General features: G+C 40.5%; 1 protein-coding gene across 6 annotated transcripts in view; it reads right to left on the reverse strand.

The window, feature by feature from the left end:
* LOC124142311 (ankyrin repeat and KH domain-containing protein 1-like) overlaps positions 1–8242 on the reverse strand; it is a 40207-nt gene extending 31965 nt beyond the window's left edge. For all 6 annotated transcript variants that reach the window (XM_046510718.2, XM_046510717.2, XM_046510715.2 and 3 more), the window contains exons 1-2: positions 7927–8242; positions 864–1032 (exon numbers count right to left, since the gene is read on the reverse strand). In XM_046510718.2, the coding sequence (XP_046366674.1) occupies positions 864–1032; positions 7927–8106 (349 nt within the window). In that variant the 5' untranslated portion in view covers positions 8107–8242. The remainder of the gene's footprint in view (positions 1–863; positions 1033–7926) is intronic.
* Positions 8243–15639: the final 7397 nt, after the last annotated feature.

A 15639-nucleotide genomic window follows, 5' to 3' on the forward strand; every position in this document is an offset into this window, starting at 1 on the left:
GTCTGCATGGGTGTCAACGATTGGGACGACTGGCGGTGGGAGCTTCCAACACACTTCAGCATTTCCCCTTATCCCCACCCCTGCCCTAGAACTTTCCATGGCGGGGCTGATAAGAGCCTTGTGGTTTGTCTCTGCGAAGTCCTCTGCCATGAAAGGAATCCTGGTCTGGATAAGTACAAATTCCTTCTTTGAATATCTGACTCCAAGATTCCTTGAAAACAAATGCAATCTATTCTCCAAAATATACATAACGATTTGTGTCAAAACACCTGAATGTTTGGCTCTGTTGCAATCAGCGATATTCCTTGTATATCCATATCTGGGCCAGTTGAACACATGGTTGACAGATGAGAAAGAATGTAGGTATGATTAACTATTGTGTGACCCACAGATTGTACTTTTGGTTGGCTTTTAAACTTCGGGAGGCCTGCACATGATTCTTGAAGAGGTGAGGTGAGATGGTGTTTAAAGTCACATCCAAAATTATTGCACTTATATAGTGACATGCATGCACATGAGTGTGCGTGTGCTTGTACTAGTCCCACTTGTGCTCGCCCACTATGACAACAGTTTAACATGGATACCCAACTCAGACACAGCATACCGAATCTAAGCTGACCATTTTTTTCTATCCCCTTTATGCCGAGCAGGTGTACAAGTACCATCTTTAAACGTGTTTAGGTATGACATGGGTAGGGATCAACTGCTGACCACCTTCTCTTTGTGCAGACACTCTATCCACGAGACCATGGATGCAGCCAATTCTTCCAGAAACAAAACTGATACGTTAACAATGACAACTTGCTGCTGATGCAGATTTCTCGTACTTGTGGGATGAAAAACAACAGATTAGGTGCTATTACCTGCAGCTTCAAGCAAAGCTTCTAATCTAGCATGAGTTTCTGGGTCTACTGTCTGTAGGCCCTGGGCGTCGCCACTCTCGGTATGAAGGAGGAACTTGGAACTTGGCTCCAATACATTCTCACCATCATCGATGTCATTGTCACCTTCATCAAGGAGGAAGGAGTCAACCTGAAACAGGGCAATGAAAATAATTGTAAATACCACGGACACTTTCCTACCTCAGTGAGAACAAAGTTACTGATCACGTTAATTTTTCATTCAAAACCATTCTTTCTACTCATATTTCATAAAGTAATGATCTTGGATCACTCATTCACAAAATATGACCATTTGTGTGTTGCTGTTTTATGCCAGAGTCGGCAATATCTTAGCGATACCCTCAACAATCGTTTCTGGACCAGACAAACCAGGGGTCGATATTGTAATGAGCGTTGTCACATGCCATCATGGCCATGTCAGTACAATGACACAATCAACCATGTCACCAAGTCTGACCACCCGATTCATTTTAGTTATGTCTTACAAACATAGGTTGCTGGAGACCAATTCTAACCTGAAATCACCACAGGGGCAATAAGCAGGCTTTAACTGGGAAGGTTTAAACAAACGTGAAGACTGACAGTCTAGAAAAAATTTGACAGGGAAAAAGAAAAGATTAGCAGAAGATAATTATCAGCATAATTTAACCCAGTACATCCCACACATTGACAGCTTCTGCTCACTGATGTAAGGAGTATCAAGAGCATGACAATAATATAAAGCACAAGCATAACTAAAAAAAACCAGTCTAGTCAATATAGATAGCTATCGAAAATTCAAATCTTATCTTAAGTTTAATAAAAATGAACATTCCCAGGCCATTCTTAGAACATGGCCTCGCCTCACCTAACCTGGTGTTTCACATTTGAGACAATAGCTTGGGATGTATTGTCATCAGTGAATAATCAAAATTCTGGCATGTTAAACCAAGACAAGCCTAAGAAGATCAAAATTTGCCTTGCAGGCATTCACAATAACGTCATAGTTGACATTAATGTATATCTGTCACAAGCACATAGAAATACTAATACCGATTGGAAACATTTCATTCGAATATGGGTGTTCTCAATTGGGAGAGGTTCCCAGTACATATGCCTATAAACATAAATGGCTCAGGTGGTCGGGCTCTGTGACTTAAAGATTGCATCTGATGATGTTGGCTGACAATTGCTGGTTTGTCTGGTCCAGGCTCGATTAGTTAAGACTGTTAAGATACAGCTGAAATAGTGCTGACTTTGTCATTAACAACCACCTACCAAAAAATAAATTTACTTCTAAAATAATGAATCCTATCCAGCTATGATATAGTACATGTTACATGTTTTAACCATTGGCGGCAATGATTTTCAATGATTTATACAGCAAAATCATAGTGGCCCACAGGGTCCAATAATAGGGACTTGAACTTGATGAATGCAGTTACCTTGACTGTTGACATGAGTGTAACATTTGGCAGGTACTTAACATGTTGAAGAGAAAATTAATTATTCATCATATAATTCACTGTAACCTGACTTACTGGAAATCACAATCTGTATCAGCTCAGGTGTCAATTATCATGGTTACTTACACAGTTGTGTTTACATCAGAAGATAAATTCCAGAGTTATCACTGTCTAAACTATTCTTCTCAGTATGACTAACCAAATTAATTCATGATTATCGCAAGCAATGGTTTTACCTTCACATTAAAGATTATGCACGCATGTGTGTGTCTGCTTGTACTTGTCTGGACAAATGCTGTTTTTATAGTGCCAGCCAGCCAAGCCCACTAAAAAACCATGCTGTAGTGTAACATGGATACCCCCTTCAAATACAGAATATTGACTCCAAAGCCGGTCAGTCCTTGCTCCATTCCCTTAAAGCGTCAGACAGGGTAACAACAAGTACCCTCTTTTAACATCTTTTGGTATGGCACAGCCAGGGTTCGAACCACCAACCTTCTGCTCTATCCACTAGACCACGGAAGTGTTTGATTATCATGACTGTGTAACTGTTAAATTTAATATCTAACACCAAAAAGAATTAAACCTGAAAATATAAGAGGCCAAAAAGCAACACATGATCAGTGAAAGAATTTGGCACTGGTCCTGTAGTCCTTGCCAAACTGCCCAATAGTAAAGGTATCATAAAGACTAGAAGAAATTTGTCATTTTTAAGGGTCTTGCTATACGTTATCATTTTAAGGACAAGTAGACTAAAAAAGTTAGTTTCTATTGCTGATGATCCTTCAGTTTAGTATCATATGTGCAAAGGTTCAAGAAATTATAAATAATTTTGAGTTGAGTTCCCAAAATGATCCCACCCCTCATCATGCTCATGATAGCATCTCATCTTGTGTCGGTGGCATAAAACAAAGAGCTGTAGATATCTAGAATGAAGAACAGACATTCCAAACATTAACTACCCTTGTGTAACACATACCATTCACAGAAACTAGTTAGAATTTCACTACTTTTCAGCAACAAGTCATGAAGCCATGTCAATCCATTATTAAACTTTCAAGAGGTATTCAATTCACAAAATCACAAACTAGTACCGACATACTTCAATTACAAAATTGCAGGTGATTTAAAACACAATCTACCTGATCTACCAGTCTATTAGTTTGATCCAGTGGAGTGATTGAGAAGGAATAGATTGAATAATTAGTTATTGATTAATCTGATAAAATAAAACTATTACCAATTTGAAAAACTGGTGATTATCATGTCAGTGTGTATTAACCCCTCTGCTGCATAAGTTGATACCCCCAACTGAAATACCTTTTCAAAATGAAGATGTTTATTTTAGTTGTTTTTTATTGCCACACTAAGAAACATTACAAATATGATGACGACCTGTAAATAATTGAGCCTTGATCAGACAATCAAGTGACTAATATTATGAGCATTGATGTATATAGTAGGGGTATGATGACACAAAGTGCACCCCAAGTCACCAAGCCTGACCACCCGATCCACTCAGTTGTTTCTCTCGACCACCAGAGGTTGCTGGCGGCCTATTCTAGCCTTGAATCTGTACTGAGTTTTTCAAAAGATGTGCCTTCTGCCTTGGATACAGACCAAACCCACAATAACACCGCCCCATGAAGATCCGGGTTAGAATAGGGCTTCAGCAACCTATGCTTGTCATAAAAGGCGGCCATGCTTGTCGCAAGCAACTGACAGGATCGGGTGGTCAGGATCACTTTCTTGGTTGATACATGTCATTGTATCCCAAATGTGTGGAAAGATGCTCATATCAATCATTGGATTGTCTGGTCCAAACTTATTTACAGACGACCATATATGTAGCTCATATAGCTGGAATATTACTGAGTGTGGCATTAAACAAACAAACACAATACAGCTGATATACATAACAGGATATTTTTCATCAGCTGCACTCTCAACTCTATTTGTGTATCCAAGCTTTGTTTTTTGTTCTAAAATGACAGAATATAAATATTCCCAATTATTCACTTCCTGTTATCATGAAAGACAAAACACTGCTCATCCACACAATGATAATGCCAAGAAAAGTAACAGCAGACATTGCAATGCTAATTAAACATGAAACAACTCATGTGACAACACCTTAAACTATATAATCTTCACCGGCTAGCCCAACTTATCTCATATGTGTAGACCTTTATCATGTATTAAATGGAAAACAATGTTTTGAAGGAAAGTTAATGCTGTCATTGAATCAAAAAGTGGTCTGTTTATTTACTTTTAATTTATCGCAAATTGTAATCCGTTGAGAAAGAAGATTTAGAATCACATTCCTTTCAAATATCCTCTTTATTTGACAACAAGAATTAGTCAACAAACATAGCCAAGTGCTAGTATTTATACATGTACATGGTTTTAGTGAACACAATACATGTGCATGAAAATTGAGACCCACGCAAATAGTATCCACTGAGAGTCCCTTGGAATGTTAAAAAGTATAAATGTTTGAATTACTAAAACCAATATTGTAGCATAAACGTTAAACATGAAAAATACCTTGTGACCTGCTTCGTCACATCAGATTCATAATGTCATAGATTAATGTAAAAAGAACCACCACCACCACCCTACACCCCTGATTACAACTGACTAATAATCGCTTGAGAGCTCTGGTTATCAATGAGATCAATTATTCGGAGTCATAACCAGCATGATGTCCACCACTGCACAAATCTTTATGATCTTGTCTTTCCATCTTGAATGAACAGTTCCTATGTCAATTCAGATCAAACAAATAATACATCTTGTCATAGTTGCCCAGATTGCGTCAAAGATACATATAGTGCTTGCAGTATGTAATCTGTGCAAATTTTATTTATGTTAATGCAAATGTTGAAAATAATTTGTTGTAGTAAAATATATAAATTAGTTGAGCTCTTTACACTCAATGACAATAGGTAGAAATCGCCTGTTGCTAAAACAACCAAAGACCTGACGGGTCACTTGAATGCATTTACCTGTGATTTAAATGCTACGTCGCATCAGCATTATTTCAGCCACACAGCGACAAATGTATCTACTAGGGTCAGCATATTGGCACATAAATAACATTGCAATAAATCGCAATATCATGGAGCTGTACTGCTATACATATTGCAATACATATTGGGGCCCAGATTATATATATTTGTACTGTTCAAATGGTACTGCTTCACTCAATAATTCAGGCTTCAGATTGAGAAATGGGTATTGACAGTATAGATAAATGAGACTTATTAAGTCACTACCCATTATGTCATCAATATGGAATGTAATGTAAACAGCACAAAGCGTTTGCTGATTAGATAGGAACCCAGTCCATTCAAATACCTGAAGATACTAGATATAATTATATATCAATTCTTCAGAAAATACTGATACACAAGGTTGTATTGCGATAAGTGTTTTGCTGACAGCCATACTGCAATATATCTGTTATAACGCAGTCGCACGCCCCTAGTATGTACTGAAAAGGCAATTGATGACAAATTTCAAATGCCAGTCCTCATATCACTCCATTGCCTCAACTTTGTTAAATATTGATAAAAAAATCTGAAAATCAACTATAAAAACAATTTTCTTCTTGGAATTCCAATTGCCAAAATCATAAACATACTCAAAGTGGAAAACTTGCAGCATCTATGACACGGATTCAGTCATAGCTGATGAATGTATATTGGACACAATATGTATTACTGTATGCTAATCATCATGAAATTATACTGCATAATATATTTCTTTTTAACACACTGGCTACCACTGATGGGATCATGAGAAGAGCCAGTAGAACCGTCAATTAAGTTCAAAGTTTATGAACAATATTGAATCAACATTATATTTATGTTGATAGTACGTCTTGAAAATAACTGTAAATTGCCTTTTTCAAAATCATGCATATCTTCATCTTCTTGGCAAAGTTTTTTACAACAATGAACAAGTAGAACTTAAATTATGAAATTTATGATAAAAAAGGCGAAACTGTTTGCGACCAGTTTCCTGTATATAATGTCTCTATTACTTCATCTCTTGTGACCACAACATCCAACAAAATATGAAGTCATAAAAATGTGAAGGGTAAAGTTTCGTATATTCAGGTTCATACTGAACCAATTACAGATGAAAGAATGCATGCAAAATATTGTGTTACTTGAATCAATATTGCAATAGATTGTGTTATGAAATTCAGACCAATACCTATCACTACTAGAAATGAAACTTGATTCCTCTGCAAGACACGTGTAAATAGAAATTCATATATTTGACAATTATGTACTTTGCAACACACAAATTTGCATATTTATTTAAGAAAAGCACATTTCCTTTAGTTTTGATACAAAACAGATCACCAAGCACAAACGCGAAAACCAAACTTATCCCATTAATCCTGACAACTTCTGACATCTAAAGATACAAACACACGTAAAACAAAGCATATTTATCCCCATGAATGAACTTCAAACTGTAATGTGTTTTTCAATAATAAACAAGTTCATTCTTTATTGCCAAGTACCCATTGAACAGCCATATTGATTGTCATTTCTTGCATTAGAATTTAAGGTGGGACGTCACCAAACCTGACAATTCAACAGTGCACACGTTGTGTCAGTCAACTTAGTGTTAATGTAAAGTACTGCTGTACACCAATCAAAACAGTCTGTTATCATTCAGAATTCAGGTGTCTGAGTCTTGATAAGAAAGAGTAAAAAACTCAGTTAAACACTCTAAAATATGTTATGACTTGACAAACATTCATACTTTGTAAATAGGTTTGAAACTTTCAAAGTTTTAATGCTGACCTGTAAGAAAAATGTTGATGTGTGCACCATACACGGCTAAAATATAAACCAATCAGTTCGCAAACACAGGTGACATAACTCGAGCGCGGAGAAAGTTTATAGATGAGGCTGTGGAAGTCATACTTTTACTGTGGAATCTTTTCCTATTGGTAAATAATCTGAATTCCATTGAAGACATAATCTATTTGTATCGCTATCAACATGAATTTAAGTTTTGATTCATTCATTCCTTGATATATCAGCAATGTCGTCTTAACAGGCCAAAATTAGGGTGTGCAATGATAATTATGCCAGATTATCATGATTATTGTACCAACGTAAATGAATTTGTCAGATGTACTATTTGTTTTTTTCAGCTGAAAAATGTCACCATTCAAATAGGAAAGTGCCACAGTTAATTAGCAATGCATGCACATTAAGCTCTGACAGCAAACCTATAGGCTCTTCAACAGATTTCAAGTTTCCTCAAAATACTTAAATAGGAAGGATTTAAGGCGTGGAAGAGGATACTGCCCAAGTCAGCAGGTAGCTTGACAACAAAAATGTACCTGACATGAATGACATGAATGACCACTTATTAAAGCTTGTGACAAGTTAATAAATTTGATGATGTTTCAGTTTCCTATGTTTTTTGGTCACATGGTCAAATCAGATTCCCCATTTACATCAGCAAATGTATTGATCTGCAACCTTTAACAGAGCACTCATTAACTGTGCATTAGGCATAAAATTCTTATTATGATGATGTCATACCTCGGAAGCTTCGTCATCATCACTACCCGACATATCGGGTCCAAAATTGGACTGAGAAGTCGGCAATACTTGGGATTTCTCCACAGACGGCTGTAATGATGGTGTCTGCCCCTGTTCAATCTCGACAGTTCTCACTTCCTTTGCATCTTTATCATTTTCCTGAGAGGCATTCTGATTCATTTTGACATTAATTCGCGTTCTCTTGGTAGTTTTACCCACAATACGAGACGGACAGATGGCTATATCCTTATATTTCAATCATGCTAGTTGCCACCTTGACCGCCATTACAAATGTTCCATACCAAAACCCCGGATGAATACTACTGCGCAGGAGCAGACAATCGTCAGGGTTGTAGCAAAAGTTGAACTTCGTGCCCATTCAAAGTTGTATGGTTCATTTCCTCTCTAATTAATTTATTCACATTTATTAAGAAGGTAATAACTTCAATTATCGACTGAGTACAGACACTTTACACGTCAATGAGCGTTTTTAGCACTTATATGCCTCTGAGATGGAGTGGGACACGGGTTAAGGGAGGTAACTCGCGAACACGTGCGCATTATCATTATTACGTAGCCTTTGGAATGTGCAGTATGAGAGGAAATGGCCGAATAATCATATCCGAAAACGCCATCTCTTACATGGAATGAAACCGTTCATTGTGTGTCATCAATGCACGATTGTTAGACTGCACTAGCTAAAACGATTGGTTCTTTTCTTAAGAACATGTCGGGGCTACTGTACATAAAGAGTTTCAAAGGTCACGTCGCACTGTTAAAGCACTAGGCTATGCCTGCACATAGCTAGCCAGAGTTGGTTTTTGATTGTAAACAAATGGTTGAGTAAAAATAATTTTGGATAAGGTGTATAAATTTCTAAGAATTCTACCTGCTACAGTTTTAAATCACAAACACGAGATCCTTTTATGGCTGCCTGGTTTTGTTCTGTTGTCCAAGTTATGTAAATAGATCTTTCAAAGCTCCATGTAGATCTAGATCTGAATATATTTACTTTCGATCTCCTTGATCCGGACAAGGTTTCATCATTGTGTAGAAAAATAAGTACAAAATGAATTACATTGAACCATAAAAATGGATTTTTTCAACATAACTGTTGTTTTTGTAAAGCTGCTCAGGGTACTTTTCAATCTACACATATTCACAATGAAGACAATAAGATGGAAATACATTCTGAAGCAGCAGTCTTTCATTTCAGACATGATAGTATATGGCTTTGTGGAAACGTAAACAAGGTCAATGTACCAGAACTCTTGTACTTTCCAAGATTGGATTCTCTAAAGGCCACTCTCATTTGACTGGAATATTGTTGAGCATTAAACAATCACTCACTCACACTATCAGACCATTAAGAGTTAACAATTACATAGAAGAAGTTGTCCACAGCCAAAGATCCTTCACATTCACTGATAAGATTTAATTCGAGGATCGGAATATGAAAGCTTTTAACAACCCCACTTTTCGAATATGCTGTTAATACTATACGGACCCAGCGGAATTCTGGGTTAGAATAGGTCCCAGTCAACCTATGCTGGTGGTCATAGACAACCAAATGGATCAGGTGGTCAGACTCGGGCACTTGATTGTTTCCTGAAGGCTTGGATCCTTGCTCACAATATCGATCACTGGGTTGTCTGATCCAGATTTTATTATATACAGGCTAGCCATCATATTGCTGGAATATTGCTGAATGTGGTGTTAAACAAACAAAAACAAAAAACAATAGCGGGAGGAAATAATTATTATCAAAGAAGTGTTTTTATATAAATATATGCATGTGGACTGAGTTTTGTTTAACTACCCCATCTTTAAGATTACATGTTATAGGCCAAACACAGTTGGTACACCATCTTTAGGTGTACATGTTACTTGACTCAAACAGTTCGTTCACCAGCTCTAAAGGTACATGTTACATGCCTAACACAGTAACACCAGCTCTTAAAGAACAGGTTACAGGTCTAACACAGTAACACCAGCTCTGAAAGTACAGGTTACAGGTCTAACACAGTAACACCAGCTCTTAAAGTACAGATTACATGTCTAACACAGTAACACCAGCTCTAAAAGTACAGGTTACAGGTCTAACACAGTCGGTGACACAAGCTCTAAAAGTACAGGTTACAGGTCTAACACAGTCGGTGACACCATCTCTGAAAGTACAGGTTACAGGTCTAACACAGTAACACCAGCTCTTAAAGTACAGATTACAGCTCTAACACAGTAACACAAGCTCTAAAAGTACAGGTTACAGGTCTAACACAGTCGGTGATACCATCTCTGAAAGTACAGGTTACAGGTCTAACACAGTAACACCAGCTCTTAAAGTACAGGTTACAGGTCTAACACAGTAACACAAGCTCTAAAAGTACAGGTTACAGGTCTAACACAGTCAGTGACACCAGCTCTAAAAGTACAGGTTACAGGTCTAACACAGTAACACCAGCTCTTAAAGTACAGATTACAGGTCTAACACAGTAACACCAGCTCTAAAAGTACAGGTTACAGGTCTAACACAGTAACACCAGCTCTAAAAGTACAGGTTACAGGTCTAACACAGTCGGTGACACCATCTCTGAAAGTACAGGTTACAGGTCTAACACAGTAACACCAGCTCTTAAAGTACAGATTACAGGTCTAACACAGTAACACCAGCTCTAAAAGTACAGGTTACAGGTCTAACACAGTAACACCAGCTCTAAAAGTACAGGTTACAGGTCTAACACAGTCGGTGACACCATCTCTGAAAGTACAGGTTACAGGTCTAACACAGTAACACCAGCTCTTAAAGTACAGATTACAGCTCTAACACAGTAACACAAGCTCTAAAAGTACAGGTTACAGGTCTAACACAGTCGGTGACACCATCTCTGAAAGTACAGGTTACAGGTCTAACACAGTAACACCAGCTCTTAAAGTACAGATTACAGGTCTAACACAGTAACACCAGCTCTAAAAGTACAGGTTACAGGTCTAACACAGTAACACCAGCTCTGAAAGTACAGGTTACAGGTCTAACACAGTAACACCAGCTCTAAAAGTACAGGTTACAGGTCTAACACAGTAACACCAGCTCTAAAGGTACATGTTACATGCCTAACACAGTAACACCAGCTCTTAAAGTACAGTTTACAGGTCTAACACAGTCGATGACACCAGCTCTTAAAGTACAGGTTACAGGTCTAACACAGTCGATAACACCAGCTCTTAAAGTACAGGTTACAGGTCTAACACAGTCGATGACACCAGCTCTTAAAGTACAGGTTACAGGTCTAACACAGTCGATGACACCAGCTCTTAAAGTACAGTTTACAGGTCTAACACAGTCGATGACACCAGCTCTTAAAGTACAGGTTACAGGTCTAACACAGTCGATAACACCAGCTCTTAAAGTACAGGTTACAGGTCTAACACAGTCGATAACACCAGCTCTTAAAGTATATGTAGTGCATCAGGTTAATCCGGAAATTCAGTAGCCCCGTTGAACCAGTTGATCTGCACAGCCCATGGTCCTATCATCAGACTTTGCAGTGATTGCTGACCTATTACCAACTTTCTATGATAGAGTATGAAAATGTCAATTGTTGTTCCGCACTCCTGTTACAAACATGTGTACGATATCTTTCTGAACCCTGGGATGTATGAAAGGCACGACCTGTGTGAAACTTAGGCTGATTATAGGTATTCTGTTACCATTTTGGGTGAGACTGCAGAAATAGTGTGTGGCCACTGGTTTAATTATGTTGTTGTTGTTTGTTTGTACGGGTCGGGTGGAGTCATTACTTAATTACATGTCGGGTTGAGTCATTGCTCGAGTACAGGTTGGGTGGAGTCATGGCTCGAGTACATGTCGGGTTGAGTCATTACTCGAGTACTTGTCGGGTGGAGTCATGACTTGAGTACATGTCGGGTGGAGTCATTACTCGAGTACTTGTTGGGTGGAGTCATGGCTCGAGTACATGTCGGGTGGAGTCATTACTCGAGTACTTGTCGGGTGGAGTCATGACTTGAGTACATGTCGGGTGTAGTCATTACTCGAGTACTTGTCGGGTGGAGTCATGGCTCGAGTACATGTCGGGTTGAGTCATTACTCGAGTACTTGTCGGGTGGAGTCATGACTTGAGTACATGTCAGGTGGAGTCATTACTCAAGTACAGTTCGGGTGGAGTCATTACTCGAGTACTTGTCGGGTGGAGTCATGACTTGAGTACATGTCGGGTGGAGTCATTACTCGAGTACAGTTCGGGTGGAGTCATGACTTGAGTACTTGTCGGGTGGAGTCATGACTTGAGTACATGTCAGGTGGAGTCATTACTCGAGTACAGTTCGGGTGGAGTCATGACTTGAGTACTTGTCGGGTGGAGTCATGACTTGAGTACATGTCGGGTGGAGTCATTACTCGAGTACTTGTCGGGTGGAGTCATGGCTCGAGTACATGTCGGGTTGAGTCATTACTCGAGTACTTGTCGGGTGGAGTCATGACTTGAGTACATGTCGGGTGGAGTCATTACTCGAGTACTTGTCGGGTGGAGTCATGGCTCGAGTACTTGTCGGGTGGAGTCATGACTCGAGTACTTGTCGGGTGGAGTCATTACTCGAGTACTTGTCGGGTGGAGTCATGGCTCGAGTACTTGTCGGGTGAAGTCATGACTTGAGTACATGTCGGGTGGAGTCATTACTCGAGTACTTGTCGGGTGGAGTCATGACTTGAGTACTTGTCGGGTGGAGTCATGACTTGAGTACATGTCGGGTGGAGTCATTACTCGAGTACTTGTCGGGTGGAGTCATGACTTGAGTACATGTCGGGTGGAGTCATTACTCGAGTACAGTTCGGGTGGAGTCATTACTCGAGTACTTGTCGGGTGGAGTCATGGCTCGAGTACTTGTCTGGTTGAGTCATTACTCGAGTACTTGTCGGGTGGAGTCATGACTTGAGTACATGTCAGGTGGAGTCATTACTCGAGTACAGTTCGGGTGGAGTCATTACTCGAGTACAGTTCGGGTGGAGTCATTACTCGAGTACTTGTCGGGTGGAGTCATGACTTGAGTACATGTCAGGTGGAGTCATTACTCGAGTACAGTTCAGGTGGAGTCATTACTCGAGTACAGTTCGGGTGGAGTCATTACTCGAGTACTTGTCGGGTGGAGTCATTACTCGAGTACTTGTCGGGTGGAGTCATGACTTGAGTACTTGTCGGGTGGAGTCATGGCTCCAGTACAGTTCGGGTGGAGTCATGGCTCAAGTACGTGTCAGGCTTAAGTCATTACTGGAGTATGTGTCGGGTGGAGTCATTACTCGAGTACGGGTTTGGTGGAGTCGTTACTCGAGTACGGGTCGGGTTGAGTCATTACTTAATTACATGTCGGGTTGAGTCATTACTTGAGTATGGGTCGGGTTGAGTCATAACTCGAGTATGGGTCGGGTTGAGTCATTACTTGAATACTGGTCGGGTTGAGTCATTACTTGAGTACATATCGGGTGGAGTCATGGCTTGAGTACGTGTCGGGTGAAGTTATTACTCGAATAAAGGTCGGGTAGAGTCATTACTCAAGGACGGAACGGGTTGAGTCATTACTCAAGTACATGTCGTGTGGAGTCATTACTCAAGTACATGTCGGGTGGAGTCATTACTCAAGTACATGTCGGTTGGAGTCATTACTCAAATACGTGTCGGATGGAGTCATTACTCCAGTACGGGTCGGGTGGAGTCATTACTCCAGTACGGGTCAGGTGGAGTCATTACTCGAGTACGTGTTGGGGCGGAGTCATTACTCGAGTACGGGTCAGGTTGAGTCATTACTCGAGTACATGTCGGGTGGAGTCATGGCTTGAGTACGTGTCGGGTGAAGTTATTACTCGAATAAAGGTCGGGTAGAGTCATTACTCAAGGACGGGACGGGTTGAGTCATTACTCAAGTATATGTGGGGCGGTCGGGTAGCCTAGTGGTTAAAGCGTTCGCTCGTCACGCCGAAGACCCGGGTTCGATTCCCGACATGGGTACAATGTGTGAAGCCCATTTCTGGTGTCCCCCGCCGTGATATTGCTGGAATATTGCTAAAAGCGGCGTAAAACTAAACTCACTCACTCACTCACTCAAGTATATGTCGGTTGGAGTCATTACTCAAATACGTGTCGGATGGAGTCATTACTCGAGTACGGGTCAGGTGGAGTCATTACTCAAGTACATGTCGGTTGGAGTCATTACTCAAATACGTGTCGGATGGAGTCATTACTCGAGTACGGGTCGGGTGGAGTCATTACTCAAGTACATGTAAGGTGGAGTCATTACTCAAGTACATGTCAGGTGGAGTCATTACTCAAGTACATGTCTGGTGGAGTCATTACTCAAGTACATGTTGGGTGGAGTCATGGCTCGAGTACAGTTTGGGTGGAGTCATTGCTCGAGTACAGGTCGTGTGGAGTCATTACTCAAGTACGCGTCGGGTGGAGTCAGGGCTCAATACGTGTCGGGTAGAGTCATTACTCGAGTACGGGTCGGGTTGAGTCATTACTCAAGTACATGTCGGTTGGAGTCATTACTCAAATACGTGTCGGATGGAGTCATTACTCAAGTACGGGTCGGGTGGAGTCATTACTCCAGTACGGGTCAGGTGGAGTCATTACTCGAGTACGGGTCAGGTGGAGTCATTACTCGAGTACGTGTTGGGGCGGAGTCATTACTCGAGTACGGGTCAGGTTGAGTCATTACTCAAGTATATGTCGGGTGGAGTCATTACTCAAGTACATGTCGGGTGGAGTCATTACTCGAGTACGTGTCGGTTGGAGCCATTACTCAAGTATATGTCGGGTGGAGTCATTACTCAAGTACGTGTCGGGGGGGAGTCATTACTCGAGTACGTGTCGGGTGGAGTCATTACTCGAGTACGTGTCGGGTGGAGTCATTACTCGAGTATTATCGGGTGGAGTCATTACTCGAGTACGTGTCGGGTGGAGTCATTACTCGAGTACATGTCGGGTCGAGTCATTACTCGAGTACGGGTCGGATGGAGTCATGGCTCGAGTACGTGTCGGGTTCGAGTCATTACTGTTTGGGTAGAGTCATTCAACCCTGATGTCATAGCATAGATCCCAAGCGCATCATGCCTGGCGTAAGAGCCATGGAAGAGGCGTTCGGCTTGTAAGGTTCAGTGACTTGCGTGTCATTCTTCTCAGATTGCGTTTATCATGCTTTCCAAATTTAGCTGACTGCGACGTTCAACCACATTCAGCCAATCACACTCTACAACTGCCATGCGTCCATTTAAATATTTGATCTGTATTTTGTTTCGATTTTTCTGGTACTTGCTGGAAATACCTCTAAATATACTCCTCACCAAAAGAAACGCATATGTGGTTTTCAATAGATTCATTCTGTGACTTAATTCTATAAGGCTTTGGAAGCGATATGTTGGGCATGTGTGTGTTTGAGAGTTTACAGAGTTCTTCAGATGTTGTCAGGGAAGTCATTGTATGCGCCGGTTACGCCACTTTCTCCAACACAGCAAGTCGTAAAGTCTAGCACCGTGTGTGTCCACCACTGGTAACTCCACACCTGCCCATGGAACCAAGAAGCCAGCGGATGTCACCTTTAGGAAAGGCATCTCCTTCCCGAAGAGCTGCAGACTGTGGCCTCGTGTTGACGCCGACTTGCACGTCTGTCTTTTTCCTCCACAGATGCTCAATTGGTGTAAGATCC

This window comes from Haliotis rufescens, unplaced genomic scaffold (assembly GCF_023055435.1).
Source record: "Haliotis rufescens isolate VD_foot unplaced genomic scaffold, xgHalRufe1.0.p SCAF_11, whole genome shotgun sequence".
NCBI classification, from domain to species: domain Eukaryota; kingdom Metazoa; phylum Mollusca; class Gastropoda; order Lepetellida; family Haliotidae; genus Haliotis; species Haliotis rufescens.